Below are 19813 nucleotides of genomic sequence, written 5' to 3' on the forward strand. Positions count from 1 at the left end.
CTAACTTGACACTATCTCGAGCTACTAGAAGGACAGGGAAGAAATGGCTGATACCATAGCTGACACAAGAAGGCTCTTCACCAAGCCTCAGAACTTAAATGACGCTTATGGACCTCCGAGTAACTTTCTAGAGATTGACGTGAGCAACCCTGAGACCGTCGGGGTTGGCAGGGCCAGATATACCACGTATGAAGTCAGACTGAAGGTGAGCCTGCAGTACAAGTGCTAATGACGTTAGCTTTTAAGCTAGCTACCTGAGCTATCTAACGTCTCTCCTGTAACGTTAACGTTAGTCTAAGAAAGTTATGACTACCTGACATCGGGATCAGAAAGCCCCGAATACAATCACAAAGTCAATATTTAAACGTGTTAATGACTATCTACTATGAATAGGGCGTTAATTGCGAAACGTGTAAGCCAACGCTCGTTAGCAGGCTAACAACATTCGTTATACTAGCTAACACTGGTTAGCTATCTGTCATTAAGCTATCTTGTAATTGATGTTAGCAGTGAGTCGAGGTTATTTGACTGACATTAGACGTTTGTTAGTACGCCAATGAGTAATTTGGACAATATTTAAGAGTACGGTGAACCTACTAGTGTTTGCTTTGCTGCTATCAAACATGTTCCTATTGCTTTGCTAAAGAAGGGAATTTGTTTACATTACTCTCAAGTGTTTTTCCACAGAGGCGTGAGAGTGCAGCTGTTTTACAAATTCATACAAGTCATATATCTCCCAACAATAATTATATAACCCCTTCAGCAAGCTGAATAAACCATGATTAAATAACTCCTCCTAAAAGTTAAGGCCTTCCTGAATAGTTCAGAGTTGAACTCCAGCCACACCCAAACTTTTTACTGCAAATAATAGATAACAGAATTAGATACACTGAATGGCCATCCCTAAAGGCCTGTATAGCCAAATTGCCAGCTCTCTCCTTCCATTTACACATGCAAATATCACTATAGTAGGGATGCTGATTGGCTTAACAGTGCTTTAGTTTGTCCTGACTTTACTTATTAGTCATCCCAACTAGTATATTTCAGCACCCGGCTAAAGGGGAAAAAACTCAACAAGTCAGCTTCTCTGTAACTGTCGACAGGATGCTGCCTATCCTTTCCAGTCTCTTCCACCCCCCCCCCCAACACACTTCCTTCCTCCTACGCTACTGAAGGACTTGCAGAGGAAAACAAAGGCTTTATTTTTTAGACAAGATTCTGCCATCCATTGTTGAGCTAGCAGTTGATCTAAATGCCTGTGTAAAGAAACATGTAAAATTGTTACGAAGTGCTTGTGAAATGTGACTTGTTAGACTCTTGGCTTACACTGTCCGGAAATTTGGCTTCATTGAGCAACAAGTGACGAGAGTAACGGTTAGACAGTCCAAGCTATTGCAAAACAAAGATCATGTTCATTTCCCTCAGTCAGTGCCAAGTCAGCTTAAATTAATTTAGACCACTTTTAAACAATGATAGTACTATACTTCAATGAATCAACACATAGCAGGCAATGATCATACTAAATTATTAACAAAAACAATCTCAAGGCCCACTTACCCGCATGCTTTGGAGCTTTTGGCCATGCCACTCAGTCTTTATCAGCAGATGGGAGTTTGCTCTGTTGTCATTGAACTGTGGATGTTCAAACTTGGCCAACGTGACTGAGAAATCCCAGAGGTGCTCAGGACAATGGAAAGTTAAAATATCTACAGTTGAATGACAACTCAGCAGACCTCAGATTTAGAGGATCTTGGGCTTAGATGGGTGTTTTTCGCCTGCTGTTTCTGAGAACAAGCTCAAATTAGGCATTGTTTCAGGGCCCAGTTATAATGTGATCAGCTGAAAGAGTCTTTATTCAACAAAAACATAAGAGAAAGTCATATTATTTTAAAATGGCACCATTTTCAGGATTTGGCAAAAAGTTTTTTTCCAAAGACATTTGCATGCTTCATTTTTCATCAAGTCTGTCATCACATACAATTTGGCATCAATTGAGCAATTCTGGGACTCCACTGAATGCAGTGTTAATGTGCAGGCTGTATTGAGAGTCTGGTACTGTCAGGCAGTCAATGTCTCATCTGATTGCCTCATCTCTTATCTTTAAATTGTCATTTCAGTTGACTGACACCCCTGTAGTTAGTGGCCTGGCGTATTTAGATTGGCGAGCAGCCCTCACGTATTTATAGTTTCCCTTTACCTTAAAGAAATGGGTTGAGGGAAGAGAAGCCGTCTCCAGGCATTAGCGTTGAATATAAGGCTACTGTACTTGATTAGCGTGTAATAATTAGCATATGCGTGTAATCAGCATTATTGTGCACCTCATAGCCCTGTGTGACCCTGCTTTGCATAAGACCACAGAAGAAGCGGCGCATCCCTCACTTCCCAACAAATGTGGTGTCAACTTTGCTTTGCTTCTCTCCTTCTCCTTTCTTCAGCTTTCTTTAGAAGCATTTTCCTCCATCTCCAGCATGTTAAGAGCGTTAGCCACAATGCCTCGGCCTGGAATGCATAGCCTATGCTTTGCTCTTTTTGTTTCTGTCTTACTTATAATATTTAGAAGCACTTTAATTCCATCATCTAATTATGCCAGACAGTTTCTGTTTATAACTCATTCCCTTGTTTCCTGTTCTCACCGCTGTCCTGCTATCCACCCCGAAATCGAGAGAGCCCTTGTGGTCGCACTGAGAGAGTCTGCTTAATCCCCTCATTGAGAGAAGAGAAGAATGAAACAGGCCAGGGTGTGGGGGAGCTGGAGCGTTTATTCCCTATCCTTACCCCCCGCCCCCCACCCATAGGAGGGCAGAAAGCCACCCCCTTACCAGCCTTCATCCCATTGCCCACTTATCCCATTTCACTCCCAGCTGTGTGCAGTCAGTTGCTGAGTTCATAATGTGTTACTGAAGCCCCTTTGATAACTATATATGGTTTAATGTATAGTGTACACACCGGAGCAAGGGCCTGTTCCTTCTATAAAATCAAGTTTGTCTGGACTCCATTTAAATAAATGTCAGTGTATGCATTTGGCTTGTGACTCATTCGCAATGTCTGAATGTTCATCAAGTTAGTGGAGAAACAAATAGTATAAAGATTAGATTATCACATGAGCAGCCAACTGGTTGCAGCGACTCTGAGGCAGGTTACACAGTCACTTGTTGACAACCGGGCCTGCATGTGGTGTTTAAAATCAATGGGATCAATCCACTTCTTTCATTCAGGTTTTTTAAAGAGGTGGAAGCTAAGTTCATAGTGAAAGGAGGCGGATATCTCATTTTGCCTGAGCAGACTTGTAATGTCCAGGGTCGTGTTGAAACAATGGATTTTTGTTCTCACCTAAATCCCTTCATTTTAAGCGTAGTTTCTTAAATGGCTTATGGACCACGGGAAGCTGGAAGGTTTGGTGTTCTTTCTTCTCTGCCTCTGCACATGTTTTTCATGTTCCTAATGGACAGTTATTCTGCAGAGTCCTGTCATATCACCTTAATGTTTTTTTTTTTGGTGGTTGCTGGTTTGAGAGGATCCCCTTAAGCAGCGTATTTGTTTGGACCCTCAGCAAACACGGGGCTGGAGTTGGTGTGTGTATGTGTGTGTTTGAGGTGGGAGGAGGGGGGATGTTGGGTATTATCAAAATTTCTTGTCTTTAGTCGGTTCCCATCTCATCCAGAGAGCACATTCAGGGGAACGAACTTTGGGATCTCACTTTGTTTATGGATAGGAGTACATAAAAGGCCTCTTATAGCTCTGTCGCTCACTCTCACTCAGTCTTCTACCCCTCCTCTTCTCTACTCCCATAGCTTCTCCCTCTCTCTTTCTTTCTCTTTCCATTTGGGCTATGGGGCGGGGGCCTTTGGTCATTAATAAAATGGGGAGAGATGGGGAGTGGGTGTGTATGTGGGGGGGCGCTTGTCAGGCACAGTCAAGTGTAATCCAAAGTCTACAGCATCCTCTTCGACAACTATTTTAATGGAAATAGGGAACATATTGTATCAAGGCTACCATATCCTACTTGAAATGACAGTATCAAAAGTGGGAGTTGATACTATGGCAACAAAGCAGCTTTTTGCCAGCTAGGCGAGTCGGAGAGAGGGTAGGCTGTCAGGCCGCAGGGGCCGGCAAGCGAGTGAACGAGTGAGAGAGTACATGGAGAGGCGAGAGAGAAAGACCCATAGCCCCAACGCTTTTGTTCCCTGTCTTTTTTTCCCCCCATTTTGGAATATGATGCAATGAGATGGTATTATGTTGCCATTTTTTATGCTATTATTCTGAAAGGAGAGTATATGGGAGGGGTAAGAAGGGGGCATGGGGGAGGTTTAGGATGCGCACTCTCAAACTTGACTTAATCCATCCTGCTAAAAGCTAATGCATGGTGGCCTTGAACTGTTCTCTCAGGAGATGAGTGATCTTTGTCCCCTCTCTCCCTTTTTCTCTGTCTCACTGTTTTTAAGGGTTCTGCCTCTTTTCAACCCATTTTCAATGAGCCCAAGGTATTGTATCCCACACATTATGAATCACATGCTCTTCCTATGGAGCGTAGATTGCACCTTGTACACTCATAATGGAAAGTGAAGCTAGGAGGTTTACTTTGAAGGACATACATCTAGCTTTATGCTCTTTTTCTTTCAAGATACAGTATTTTCTCTTTAAAATCTCCCTTAATATGACCATTAATTCCTTAGTTTTGTGTCTATTTTGCTCTCTCTATGTTTCTTTTTTTTTTCAGCTAACCTAATTTCTGTCACCATCCTGTGCTTCCTCTCTTATGTTTTATCCTGTTCCCTAGAAAGCAAGAGAGGCAAAGTGTGCCTTTTTAGACAATTAATGAAATGCTAAGACCCGGCTGGGTGTGGGCTGGTCCCACCTCCCGAACACTGCAGGGGCCAGTAAGTTGAGACACCCTGGTCCTAACCTCTAACCAGCCGTGAAGAGAACAGAGGCCAGGGAAACCTTATCTTTGACTTGTAGAGCTCTCACGCACCGCCTCTTTCAGTGTATGTGTGCGTGTGAGAGAGAAAGAGCGAATGAGACCTCTCATTTTTCAGTTCTGTCGTTTTCGTTCCTCCCCTTGTCCTGCAAGGGCAATCTCTTAATCACAGGGTTTGAGAGGGCGAGAGGATTGAAAGGCCAGGTGACTTTCTTCCCTTACGCTCTCACCACTGGCTGCATTGTGTAAGGACGAGTAGTCCCGGTTTGCCTGTGTGTGTGCACAAACAGGCTTGAATGCCTCAGGCTATTATAATTACATTGTTAACTGTGTGACTGGTCAAATCTTTCTACTTAACACCTGTGCATGCATGCTTCATGTACATCAGGGTGTGCTTGCGCGTGGTTAAGTGTTTTCAGTGTGCACATGATGGGATTAGAGTCACGGCGGTGGCAGATTACCTGTAACTGTGATCTGTTGTGGTGGGGATTAACTTTGCGGCGCTCCATGCTGTGAGGTAACATGACGCAGCGGGGACAGACCACGGTGAGAGGAGAGTGGAGTTAATGCTAGAGCGCTGGGGTGATAAAGCTAAGATAATCCACTTCTCCTGTGACCTGAGAAAGAGGAGGAGTGCGGGGCTCATTGACAACTTCACCTGGAGAGAACTTGAAATAAGTGGGAAAGGGAAGTTTTCAAGGCTATCGGTGAGTCACATAAGAACACAGTGGGAAAGAGGGAGTGGCAGAGATGCAGTGAGTTTACAAGCACCCGTTTGATTTTAAACAGAATAAGGAAGTACTTCTGTTTTTGCAATTGTCATCTTAAACAGGTTATTTCACTTGCGTCAGGTTTTAATCACATTACAAGTGACCTCATTAGCAGCTGCTTGCAATCTTTTGAATTATTTCTTGCAAGTCTACAGCGAAATCTAGTCTGTGTTACTTTTCATGAACCACAAAGGTCACGTAAAGAGACTTGATACAAAATGGTTTGTTTATTTTGAAAAATAGCTGAGAGGCTTGCGGTGGTGGTGGGGAAAAAACTGTATCATGGGGTGAGGGTGAAACTGCTTTTTTGTTACAGTTAACACTAAAGTTAGGGCCTAATTACCTAAGAGTCTGAAAACTTTAACAACAAACAAACTCTTCTACTTACACCATGTGGTGTATTGATTTATCTTCAAAGGGCCAGTTCACCCTAAAATCCAAAATGCATATTTTCCCCTTACTTGTAGTGCTGTCTATCAATCCAGATTGTTTTGGTGTGAGTTGCTGAGTGTTGGAGATATCAGCAGTAGAAATGTCTGCCTTCTCTTGAATATAATTGAACTAGATGGCACTCAGCTTGTGGTGCTCAAAGTGCCAAAAAAAATAACATTTGAAAAACTCAACAGCAATGTCTCTTTCCACAAATCATGACCTGGTTACCCAATCCACAGACCTTGTTGTGAACAGTTTCATGTAGGAACTATTTAGGGCTGAACGATATATTATTATCGTATCTATACCGAGATATGAACATGCAAGATATTAATATCCCAAAAGGCAACGATATTGACGATATAATTTCCCCATGAGTTTCCCCAGCTTGACCTGCACGTACAGCTCAGCCAATCACAAACATCCTTTTTACGCTTGCCCTAAATGTACAGCTAAGGCCAGCCAATCACAAACCTCATTTCCTGCTTGCCTTGGATCGACAACAAAGCCAGCCAATCACAAACATCCCCTTGAGCGAGGGAGACGTGCTGCTGCTAGCAACTTGCTAGTACACACAACACATTTGCGACTAAAAATAGTTTTGTTCGAGCAAAATAAATCATTCAGCACGCTGTGTGAGTACAGATTTCAACCAGCAGCAGAAACGAAAGGCGAAACCTACCGGTTGTGGGTTGAACGGGGGTCACAGACGGGAATACGGCGGAGCGCTATGGCCGCCGCAAGATAACGTGGTTTACCAACGTTTTGCCGTACGTGAAGAGCCTGGTGACGCGAGGCTACCAGCGACCGAGAAGCCCGGCTCCAGGTGAATAAGTTGGTGTCATAACTGTCCAGTAGTACCTCAACAGCTGAGCCATGGCGGCACAGGGAACTGCCCATTGGTCCGACAGCTCATTGGTTCGACATCCCATTGTTCCAACCATATTAAACCCATTGTTCCGAAGTCCATTCCGAAATCATCATGATGCCCTGTGGTTAAGGTCTGGTTAGGTTTAGGCACAATAACCACTTGGTTAGGGTCAGGAAAAGATCATGGTGTGGATTAAAATGAAAAAGAAAGTGACAAACACATAAGCCATGAGCCTGCTCCGCCTCAAGCCTTTCCCAGCTGACCCAGAGCCGGTCGCGGCGCACCATACACCCGCCGCGAGCCGTTCAGCACCGCGGACAGTCAGACTAATGGGATGTCGAACCAATGGGCTGTCGGACCAATGACATGGACCCGCGGCACACAGGTATGTGACGTGTCAGAGGAGAAACAAGCCATTCACATTTCCACAAACCTCACCACACTTTAGGGACTGTTCTTTACTTGTCAGGGGAGGAGGGTGGCTGGTTGATTTTTATTTTATTTATTTATTTTATTTTGATCCCCCCTATGTTCATCACTCATTGATGCTGTTTTTGAAGTATGAATAAGTCAATAAGTAATTTATTCCATTGAAATATCATTGATGTATTATAGAAAAGTGATTTATCTTTTTATAAATGACAAAAGGCACATCTGCCTCATTTTTGCTGTGGTACCGTGATACTACTCAGAACCGTGATATTTTCACTGGTATCGTACTGTGGGTCCCAATTTTGGTACCGTGACAACACTACCGAGTACTGTATGAACAGTGCCTTGCAATAAAAGACACGGCAGGGACATCTGGGGCCTCCTGTGTCAAGCCCAAGCAAGGTCGGATTGCCGATGCATTCAGTAGCAGAAAATGGTTCGGACTCGTTTTTTTTTTTTTTTTTTTTTATATAAAGAATGCTTAGTTTTCACTGAACCCACAGTTGTATCGTATCATATCCTATCGAGATATCTGGCATAAATATCGAGATATGAAATCTTCTCCATATCGTTCAGCCCTAGAACTATTTTCATTTTACAGAATTACACCCACTAACTGCATCATTGCGCAGAAGGAAGTGTGCCTCCACCGCTAGCTTATTTAGCACCACTGAACTAGCTAACATTACAGCTTGGCTGAGAAAGACACCATTAATGTTTAAATCTCATGCTGTCACAAGCACAAGCCTCTCATCCATGAGTAGGTGCACACTTTCTTCTGCACAGTGATACAGTTTCCAGGTGTAGTCTGGTAGAAAGGAAATAGTTCCTACGTTAAACTGCTCACAACAAGGTCTGTGGTTTATCTTGAGCAATTGGGTCATGATTTCTGTAAAGAGAAATTGTTGTTGAGTTTTTTAAATGTACTTTGTTGGCGCTTTGAGGACCAAAAGCCTAGTGTCATTTAGTGCAATTTAATTGGAGAGAAGGCAGACATCTCTATGGTCGATATCTCCAACACTGGGAAACTCACACCACAACGATCTAGACTGATAAATAGTCCTACAAATTAGTGAAAAAATGTTTGTTTTTTTATTTTGGGTGAACTGTCCCTTTAAAACAAACACCATTACATAACAAGTAGGACATAACACACAATTCTTATCCATAAACTGCTCACAGATACCAGATTTTCTCTCCAGTATCTTGTAATCTGAGTTTAGCATAATAGTGTTTGTGCAAAAATGCATTATTCACAATGTGTAAATCACAAAATTGTCACACACTTTTCTCACTTCGTATTTTCTATTGGACTGTCGGCTACCCCACAACCTTCTGGACATAAATGATCAAACTATCAAAACTCAGAATAGTGGAAAGGTGGGTTACAAACATCTAAAACAAGTAAAATTATTGTTGCCAGTTAATTAGGTACACCTCGTTAAAACTAATGCAGTCTAATACAACAGTCCTGCAATAAATGTTTTGCCTGATATCAAACAGAATTGTGAACTCATTAAATTCTGTTTCCATCTTCAGTCTGACATTGCATCCACATTAACCGATATTTGTGGGGGAGGGGGATTTGATTTTTCCCAACCAGTCACTATAGACCAACGTACCCACCTGAATCTGATGTCATTTTAAATGCCAAGATAGTGGTTTTGCAGAGGTTTTAAAAGTGGTGTGTGGTGAAATTAAACAAATTATGAAGGTGGGCGATATTGAGAAGACATGCTGAGTCAAAACAGCATTGATAGTAGCGTCTATCTTGTTTATAGTGCTCGCCGTTGTTGTTATTACTCTTCATTGATTCCGGCGTGTGCTTTGCAACGTTTAAAAACTTAACTAGTATCGCCCGTGATGCAGAATGGCTAATTGTTTGTCTAGAGTGTAACGATTTTTATTCATCGATTTTTATTTTAACTGAAAAACGCTGTTTCATGTAGCAATACCAGATGAATTAGTCAACTCAGTGGAGTGGTTTAATACTAGGGCTGCAACGATTAGTCGACTAATCAATGACTAATCGACTGTTAAAATAATCAGTGACTATTTTAGTAGTCGACTAATCGGTTTGAGTCATTTCTCATAGAAAAGTACTATAAAAGTGCCCCAAAATACTCTTACTGCAGCTTCTTACATTCAGATATTGGCAGCTTTACACACTCTCCCATGACAGTGAACTAAAACCCTTTAGCGTGAGTATGAAACAAGACACTAGATGACGTAATTTTGGGGTTTGGGCAAGACAGACCGACATTTTTCAACATTTTAACACATTTTTTGATGAAATGATTAGTCGACTAATCGAAGAAATAATCGACAGATTAGTCAACAGTGAAAATAATCGTTAGTGGCAGCCCTATTTAATTCAAAGGTCTGGACCTGGGCAAATAAATCCTACCTTCTACCTTCATGGAGGTTATAATAAAGGTAGTAGGATGTAGTTTGTGGTGCCAGAGGTGTGTTTCTGTTGTTTAGACTCCCCTTGGTAATATAATGGGGTGCACAAAATATTAGAAAACACCTACAGTTTAACAGCATCACAAACTACATCTTTCAAATTTTATGTATTGCAGGACTGTTGTATAACACTGCGTTAGTTTTAGTTATGTGTATCTAGTAAACTGGCAACTGAGTGTTTACTGTGACATAAACCAGGATTCTCTTTAAACAATTTCGCTAGGTAACATTTGTCAGCTCTTGCTTTTTATTATAAATATTTTATCAAATGAGTTTGCTCTTTCTAACCAAATCCAGGATCCATAATTTTGACCGAGGAGAGGACAGAGCAAAGAGGGTAGAAAACGAATGCCTGCATTTTCCCCATTGAAACACCACAAGAGGAGTCTCAAGGGCAGAAAATCTGACTTATTATCGTAGAGCGAGGCAAATAAAGAGGAAAAAGACTGAAAGGGAGAGACCATGAGAGCGAAAAGACCACTCCTGCTCTCCTTCCTCCTCATTTAGTCCTGCACAGACCAGATGAAGCTCCCAACCCCTCCGGTTTTTCTGCTCTTCCTTTATGACCACGTACGCCCCCTCCTTTCTCTTTTGTTCAGCCATTTACTCAGCCTTCTAGTTAACTCTCCATCCCCTTTACTGCACACAGTCACAGTCGTCTGCTCATCGATCAGTCTGCTGCTCACACTGTATTCATGCTGCACCTACTTGCTCAATTGCTTTGCTCTTGTGATTCCTCCTTCCATGAATTCTGACCTTCTGTGAATGTGGCCTGCCAATGAAATACTCATTCACTCGCTCCTTGTTTGTACATTGTCACGGGATGGCCATGTGCTGTCAGGACTAGTGAAGAGGTTTGGCATTGTGCTGTAATGTGCTGTTTGCTCAATGTTCTCTGTCAATGTCGAATCATCTCCCCTTTTTAATATGAAATTCACTTTCAAGTGCTTGTCAACAGCAACTTAGAATTATGCACACATCTGCGTATTGGCGTACAAGAACACACACAAAAATGGCAAAACATTCTGAGAGCGATAGACCTTGGTGAGCAAAACATGAGTGAACTTTCAATTTTTCTATTCAGTTCGGTTCAATTTGAACAAGTCTTTGTTTTTTTCCTCCTCCTTTTCCCCCTTTATTAAAGTCAGAGTAGATGACACAAGGCTATGCCCAGACCCACTGCAGTAAAGCCTGTCACTCTGTCTTTTTCCTGAAGTTGGTACAGTCTCTCCTTACCATTTTCTTATGATAATTTTCTGCTGTTTATACTCATTCCCTCAGGAAGTGCAACCCTTGATTGGTTGATGGTTGCCTGTTAAGAGGCTTTATTGGGGTATCTCAAAAAAATGGTTTATTTTAACTTTTTAAGCACTGTGTGAAGCCTTCAAGGGTTTTAACCCTCATGTAACCATAGCAACAATACTGAGTAGGGACGCAAGAAGGTAGATTTTTTTGCCAATATCCAATATGCTGGTAACAATTTATTTGGTCGATAACTGAAAATGATATCGATGTATCCAATTTTTCCCCATTTAAGTTTATTGATAACGAAGTTTCTTTGGTAGTGGAATTAACATCATATAAGAAATAAGAAAAAGCATGTTTGACATTTCTAGTAGTTCATTTTAAAGCCGATATTGACCGATGCCAGTGATGTACCAATATCATCAGCATGTTGGCCGATTCCAATATTTCATTTTAAAGCCAATATTGGCCAGTACCAATGATGTGCCGATATTATTACGCATCTTTAATACTGGGACATTACCAGTCTCAAGCCTCAGGTGAAACTTATTGGTGGCTATTAGCCCACAAATTACATCACCTTAAAAAAGCTTCCTTTTGACAGAAGACTCTGTTTGGTATAAATGTGATAATGCATGCCAATGTGTTCCAGTATGCCTGAAATAATGGAGCCAGTTCTCCAATGGGAAGCGTCAACTAATGACCATTCTCTATCCATTGTAGTCCATAAAGTGTTAGCAAATAGTGCTTCTCACTATTTCTTTGCGGCCAAGGTTATGTCTTCAAAGTGCTTGTTTTGTTAGACCAGTTTTAGCTCAGCAGTTTAAAAACAAAAAATATGACGTTCACTCAAAATTCATCAGTAATTATTTTGTCACAAGTCACTCTTTTCTCGCAAATATGACAAACATCACTTTCCAATTTCCAGCTTGTTGTGATGTTGAGTAAACTTACTAGTCTTTGTTCAAGCAATTCGAAGACATAACCTTGGCTGCAAGGAAACTGTGATGGGCACTATTTCCTAACATTTTATGGACTGCAACGATTAATCCATAAATTGAGAAAACAATTGATAGAGAATGGTCATTAGTTGCTGCTTCCCATTGGAGGACTGGCTCCATTATTTCATAGTGGAACACACTGGCATGCATTATCACATTTATACCAAACACCGTCTGTTGTTTGTTTTAGGTAATGTAATTAGTGGGCTAATAACCACCAATAAGGTTCAACTGAGGCTTCAAAGAATCAATTTTACAGACTAATAAACTAATCAAAGAAAATAATAGGTTGATTATTTATTAACAGTTATTTCTGACTGGGATTTAAAGTTCTGGCTGAACGTGGGTCTCAGTTGTTTCTTGAAAAATTATCATTCTTCCACCTGTTTAAAGGGGCTCTAAACAATATTCGGAACATTAATATATCAGCAAACAACTATTTGCTTTGTAAAAAATATAGTGACGTTATAGTGTCCTGAGCAGAGAATGAAGTCAAGCCACCTCTGAGCTGTTATCCAAGTTTCTTTATTAGTTGCAGTGGTAGGCGGTCTGGCCAGACATGTATGTTACTGAATATGAGTCCTGTGTGTGTATCCCACTGGCTGGCTAATTGCTGCTGCTCTGCACTGCACTGCACCCATATGGTGGTTACTGCTGATATCGGGACAGTGTCATCGCTGAAGCATAGCACTCACCCTCAGTCCCTCCCCAGGTTAACACTGTTAGCTCTGTCAGCACTGTTGCCGTTGTTGGCACTGCTACCTCAGCCACCTCCATGTCGAGAGCCGTGTGCAGACCTCTGGATAATAGACATACCCTGAATATTGTATAGAGCCCCTTTAAGGAAATTTCCTCAGTAAAAAGTGACACATTTAAGAGTTTGCCACCTGTGTGTGTGTGTGTGTGTGCGTGTGCGTGTGTGTATCTATAGACCAACCTTCCCATCTTCAAGCTGAAGGAGTCTTGCGTACGGAGGCGGTACAGCGACTTTGAGTGGCTCAGAACGGAGCTGGAGAGGGAGAGCAAGGTGAGCCACTGAGGTGAACTCAACAAAAAGGCTCTTGAGTACTTGGCTTTTCAAATCAGCACACAGCAACATCTGCCATGTTTTTGTGCGGGAGAGAAAGTTGTTGTTTCCTTTTGAACCTTTGCGATTTGTGAAGATTTGTCCTGCCATTAATGAAGACCATAAATTATGTTTTTAGCCTTAGAAATGTCATTAAAAAATGTTCTTGCCACATGATACTGTACACATTATCACTACAGGATCATTGTGTAGTGAGCTGTCTTTAAAAGCAAAAAAAGCACTTAAATCCTCATTGATATGTTATTTATGCATATTTAATTGCTGCTGTATGATTTCTGTGGTTGCTCTTTTATCTCAGGTGGTTGTCCCACCTCTCCCGGGAAAAGCTCTTTTCCGGCAGCTTCCGTTTCGAGGGGATGATGGGATATTTGATGACTCTTTCATCGAGGAGCGGAGACAGGCTCTGGAGCAGTTTCTCAACAAGTAAGCCTTTCCTTATCTTCCTTGTCTTCCTCCGTTCCACGAGGTTAAAACAATTTATTCTTTACAATTTTGTTTTTGTCGTCGCAGTCGCTTGCAGCTCCTTCCCGAGCGCGGTATCATTTTAACTCTCAAGAACAATGAAACACTTTGTGCAATAAGTAGATTCAACTTTTTCACTTCTCTTCATATTGTTAACAAACTGAACCCGTAGAGACAGACAGGTCTCTTTCCTCACTATCCTCCTTAATTCTCTTTTATAATTACCTCGCAAAGGACAAGAACAACCAAAAGAGGACTCAAGTGTGCACCCCCACAACATAATTTTTCCCACATTTGTTTTATTGTTGATGTGTAATTTATGATAATTGCAGCTCAAATTACAGCGCGTGGTTCCGTGGGATGGTGTGTGCACCTCTGCTTATTTTTGATCCAGCATGTCCTCATTTTCAGCTGCGGAACAATAAAAGTTACAGTGTGATTGTAATTATTTGCTTTGATTGCAGACTTGGCCATTATCTTTGTTTCATGTGCAAATGCATCAATGTTTCCTTTCGGAATATTAAGTGCGCTAAGACAGTTGAGAAAATTAAAATCCATAAATATGTTTTTTTAAAGAAGATGAGAATTCGCTAGTAATTAAGATTTTTCTCCCCCCTTTGCTTCATATGAATGAAACACTGCTGTTGATCATATCATTGTTCAGACTTGATACTGGCCAATGTGGCTGGCAGCATTGTTTAATCTGTGATTGAGAGCATTGTGAAGAGGAAATCTCTTGGAATGGTAAACATGGTTGTCGCTGTGAAACAAGTGAGCGGGAGGAGAGGAGATAACCGTCAGTTTTGATTAGGCTAGTCAAACATAATTCATACTTCAGGTAAAGAAGAAGGGCTTGCATCCCCACTTCACAAAGCAAGCAAGGCCATGACATTTCTCCATGCTTCAGCTGCACCTTGTCCTCAATGTCAGCATCTCAATTTCCGGAACCTATTAAGCAGAGTTTTTGGGGGAGGGCGGGCATGATCTCTCCAGTGATTGCCCTGGTATTTGACTTGTGAATGCCTCCCACGGGCCACTTAATTTGTCTGAAATATTTCCCATTAGAGGTTAAGATGCATGCATAGGTACAATGTCATCATGTTGATCTGGTCTGAGTAATATACCGTTTTAAAAATGGGATGTTTTTGGGGTCTCAGGTGCACCAGCTCATTCTCGTTAAGCTCCGTTTGCATCATCTGAAGGGACATTTTGGGACGTTTGATGTCAAAGTGGCTTTACCAAAGGAAAACAAAAAAATAATGTCCTGAATGCCCCTTGCTTTAACGTCACACAGATCAGGAAAGCGGAACCAGCAACACTTATATTTTGTTTCCTAACCGGATGCTCAGAGCAGAGGATCCACTGTCTGTTGGCTAGCTGTCACTGTGCCCTGGACGACATGCAGAAGAGCAATAAAAATTGGCCATTTAACCAAGATTTCGCACAAGGCAATGCAAACGAAGCTTGGTGTAGTTTTTGCAAAGAAAATTTTCAAACTTTGCACAATAGAAGTCAAGGCAGTGAAGTCCCACATGCGGAGTGAGAAACATTAAATCGCCACCCACTTCTGTTTATTCTCCCATGTCTTCAATAAGCCTGGATGTTACTATAAATATTTAGGCAAAATTATCCCTAAACCTTTGTAATTCATATCTTTGTTCTTCAATTTTGTTTTTTGTAAAAGTGGCATTAAAGAAGAAAAAACAAAACTCTTAAATCTAACTTGTTTCTAGATGTGTTGCTAACATACAGATTAATTTAAGTGAATCAAAGGATAATCAAAACACATTCACCAAGGCTCTAAAAAAACTGGTTTACCTAAAGTTGTGTTGTTTTAACAAAACTTCATCAATCACCTCTTCCCCCAAACTGTGCTTTCATATGGTAGTGCAGTTGCATTGTGCATCATTTACTGGTTGTAGAAGTTAGGCATGTGAACACAACCACACATCCATAACCAGTGTGTGCAATAGTTATATAAAATGCTCAGTAAATCTGTCTTTGATGATGATTAAAATCTACAGTCGTCCCTGTGCTGCTAGTCAGCATACATGGTCAGGGTGTTCAAAATGTCATTAATCCTCATCAGCTTTATCAGTGACACAATGGTTCGGAACATCATGCAGGCAGATTTTTATCTTGATCGCCGTTAACTTTTTAAGATTTTTTGAGTGTCATTGCAGCCTTGTGGTTAAGATGGATACCATGTAATTGTAACATCCCCGGTCCAACCAGAGACCTTTTTTGGTCTATCTATAGTTGGATCCCAAACCCATACTACACTAAGTCTCAGCAGGTTTTGATTTTGTGGTGTTCAGCAGTTTGTGCCTTCTATTAAAGAGACAGTAGAGAGAGGACAGGAAATGAGAAGACTGAAGGATGGGGAATGACATGCACCATGGTTGACTTGAAACCCAGAGGCTAAAAAGATTCCTCAAACTGTTTTATTTGTTAATGTGATACTATTCTCCCACAGTGCCTTGCACAAAGGAAATGGTGTAAATTAAGGCTAATTGTGGTATTGTAATTGGTATATAGTAGAGATGGGACAAAGTCATTGATTTGAAAGTCACAAATAAGTCCTAAGTCTTTGCGCTCAAGTTCCAAGTCACGTCCCAAGTCAAGACTGAGAACCTAAGTCCTACACTTTGGGTTTAGTGTCCGAAACAAGTCCTAATGCGCTCTTTACAGCATGTAAAGCCATTTTAACAACAGAGTAATATTATGTAAAAGATTTAGATTTTTTTTTTAAAAAAAATCATAAGTGCTTTTTAAAATTAGGTTTTGTGTTAAAACATGCTTGTCAGAAGTTGTTGTGTCTCCCTCTAATTTTCGACCAGCCCATTTTTTTGTTGCCCATGGCAGAGTGTTTGTGGGAATGGGAATGTATTATCACTCAATCTTTGGTAACATTTTTCTAACTGGCGCTCAGTAACATGACATTACTTTTTCATGGTTCTCTCTTGCAACTTGATTGGATGCTTGGATTGGTTTAAAGAAAATGGATTTGAGGACTTCAGTGTCAACTTGCTGGAAACGAACAGCGTTAATGTTAGTTTATTCAGGAAATGGAGGGAAATAAATCGATCCATGAAACCATTTTGAATAACATATTTTTTAATCTTTTGGCCTGGGGAAACATACAAGTATTTTCAAGTCAAAAGGCAAGTAAAGTCAAGGGTAGCACTGGGTATTGGTACTCAATACCTTTTAAGGTATCAGCCGAAGTAACCCAATACCATGTAGTATCAAAACCTCTTCAGTCAAATGTTGATCCTTTTGAGGCGGGGGTTTCGTGAAGTTGAGCGTGGTGTAATTGACGGAGTTAGCAGTTCAATCCAAAACGTTTGAAATTAACGTTGTACAACATGCCAATCCACTCACACTATTGGTATCGGTATTACATACAGGGTACTGGTACTGGTATTGGTATGATCATTTTTTGAACATTACCCAGCCCTTGTCACAAGTAATTCGTGTGAAATTCCAAGTCAGTGAGCAAGTCCTTTTTGATTTTGTCAAATCTAAAGTCATCAAATTTTGACTCAAGTCTGAGTTAAGTCCAAGTCATGTGACTCAAAACCACATCTCAGGTATTCAGTATGGAATCAAGATGCAGCATATAACTATAAAATAAAGGCAAAAATGCCACACAAAAAAGGCTACAGTTTCTGTCTTTTTTTTTAAGGATGTGAGGGTACAGTGGTGTCATTTTTTTTTTTTTACATATCTTTTAAATCCTTTTGTTTTTTATGCAAGCGATTATATGACTGATACCTAACATTTTTTTTCTTCAGAAAATGTTTCACATATTTCCTACCTTAAAGTCCAATGTTCCTGTCAATCTCTGTCTGTTCTGTCCAACCATGTGTCCCTGTATCACCGAGCCTCATCAGTTAACACAACCACTGATGTTTGAAGCCTGCCTTCTGCTTTTGTGTTTCAGAGTGGCAGGTCACCCTCTAGCTCAGAATGAACGATGCCTGCACATGTTCCTACAGGACGAGTTTGTGGACAAGAACTACACCCCATCCAAAATCAGACAAGCCTGAAAGAAAACACAGCTCTGCTCGGCCTGGCTTGGCTCAGCCTTGCTCGGCCCGACAACCCAAAGCTCTCTTCACTGCTCCAGGTTTCTCTCAGACAATAAACATTTCAATGACAACTTCCCCTCCCCGCGCCCCCCCAAAATATTATTGTTCACTGCCTCTTTTAGTTTAATTAGTGACCCTGATCGGTGTTTGTTTTCACTTTCTAATTGGAGTCAAGAATGTTGGACACATAAATGTGGTTGAAAGTAATTTATAGTAATTTCTCTTTATGTCTGGAAATGCCACTAACATGGATATATTATGTATTTATCATTTAGCTATGTCTTGAATATATTCATTTATATAGCAACATTGAATGAGCGTTCTATGTATGCAAAGCTCTTGTAAAGACCCACAGCGTTTCCCATTATATACTGTATATCCAGTACTGGCATGTTGCGCACGATACCTAGCAACTAAACACACACACATACACACATATATATATTTGATGGGCCTCAACTTTCAAATCACACTTAGTTGATCCTCTCTTCAAAAGGAAGCACGTGTGTGTATCGACCAGCACCTGCCCAGTTATCACGATGATTTTCTAGTAAGACAGAAGTAATTTACACAGAGGGAACTGCAGTATTTCTACTGGCTATATGCATTTTGAGATTTGTATACTGCTGTGCCATTTTTGTTTATTTTGAAGATTTTCCAATAAAATAGGTGAAATGTCTCCATGCATAAATACATCTGTTGATTTGGACTGTTGACCTGTCTAACACTCCACACTGGATAGTCCACTACTGCAAGCTGCTGTGATAAGTAAGTCATCCACCATCTTCATTACAAAGAAGTTTAGGCCTGTGGCTGATTTAAAAGAGTTCATTAAAGGTACAGTGTGTAGGATTTAGGGGCGTCTGTTTTCAGAAAGGATTTATAATATTCATACCTATGTTTTCATTAGTTTATAATCACCTGAAAACAAGAATTGTATTTTTGTTATCCTAAGTCCAGTTCAGACCAAAGATTCGCAACATCAACAAAGAGCAGGTTTGCAATGTTCTGAAAATCTGCCAGTTCATACCAATGTGACCACATAATACAGTGTATCATCTCTATAGCAACAACTCTTGGTACTTCGGCTGCAAGGATGTAAATGAGACGGACTTAGACTCAGCAGGAACGGAGGGTGATCGGACACGCCTTCTGCACTTGCCCAGTGGACTCTGCTACAAGCCGATTGGCTGCAAGAACAGTTGACGTGCCTTTCATCATAAAACCAGCAGCTGGCGACTTGAAGAGCTGAGTGTCAGGTGACACCATCAGCTGGCTTGAGTCTAATTGAGACAATCCAGTTCACACCGCTGCAACTTTTCTCTGCAACGTTGTTTGGTCTTGTTGCGACTCTTGGGTCTAAACTGAGTATTAGAATGAGCTGTCTGTATCTACATATTGAGCGGTTTCTCTCCCACAGAGTAGCCCAGAACAAGACAAACCAAACACTGGCTCTAGATAGGGCAATTTCCATTTTTTATGTTTTTGCATTTTTGCGTCAGCTATCGAAGTTCTTCTACATACTTGACCCTTGAGAGAAGTCGCCGTTCTACACCCTCACCACTAGATGCCACTAAATTCTAGACACTGGACCTTTAAATATCCTCCTGAGATCTGAACTTCTGCTTGGCATGCATTTTTAATTTCTCCTAGCTATTTGGGATCAGTAGGACCCGATAAGTATACAAAATAAACATTGTCAACGCTAATTAAGAACCAATGTCCTCAACTGGGACAACAGTATAATAAACAAGTTTCAACCATAAAATGTGATCAGATTTTGGACCTTGTCCGCTTTTGTGTCAGGATCAGCTGCAGACTAACTTAGCGAAGATGGCTGCCATCTTGTTTTACATAGATTAGTGTATTGTCCTCTTAGTACTATTAGATTGCACAAAAAAGTGTCCACAAACAAGTACAGCAGGGCGAAAATTAAGTAGAATGAAGTATAAGGTCAAGTAAACCCAAATGTGATGTCCTCATATGAGGACACAGGGTCTCAGGAGGATGTTCCCAAGTTCTCATTAAGAATAGA

General features: G+C 40.9%; 1 protein-coding gene across 1 annotated transcript; it reads left to right on the top strand.

The window, feature by feature from the left end:
- The first annotated feature begins 6 nt into the window (after nucleotides 1–6).
- snx3 (sorting nexin 3) lies at nucleotides 7–18457 on the top strand. Its single transcript, XM_049590029.1, has 4 exons — nucleotides 7–205; nucleotides 13067–13162; nucleotides 13521–13645; nucleotides 17631–18457. The coding sequence occupies exons 1-4, from the start codon at nucleotides 44–46 to the stop codon at nucleotides 17734–17736; spliced, it is 489 nt and encodes a 162-aa protein (XP_049445986.1). The 5' UTR covers nucleotides 7–43; the 3' UTR covers nucleotides 17737–18457.
- The last annotated feature ends 1356 nt before the right edge of the window (nucleotides 18458–19813 follow it).

Source organism: Epinephelus fuscoguttatus, linkage group LG11 (genome assembly GCF_011397635.1).
Source record: "Epinephelus fuscoguttatus linkage group LG11, E.fuscoguttatus.final_Chr_v1".
In the NCBI taxonomy this organism is placed as follows: Eukaryota; Metazoa; Chordata; class Actinopteri; order Perciformes; family Serranidae; genus Epinephelus; species Epinephelus fuscoguttatus.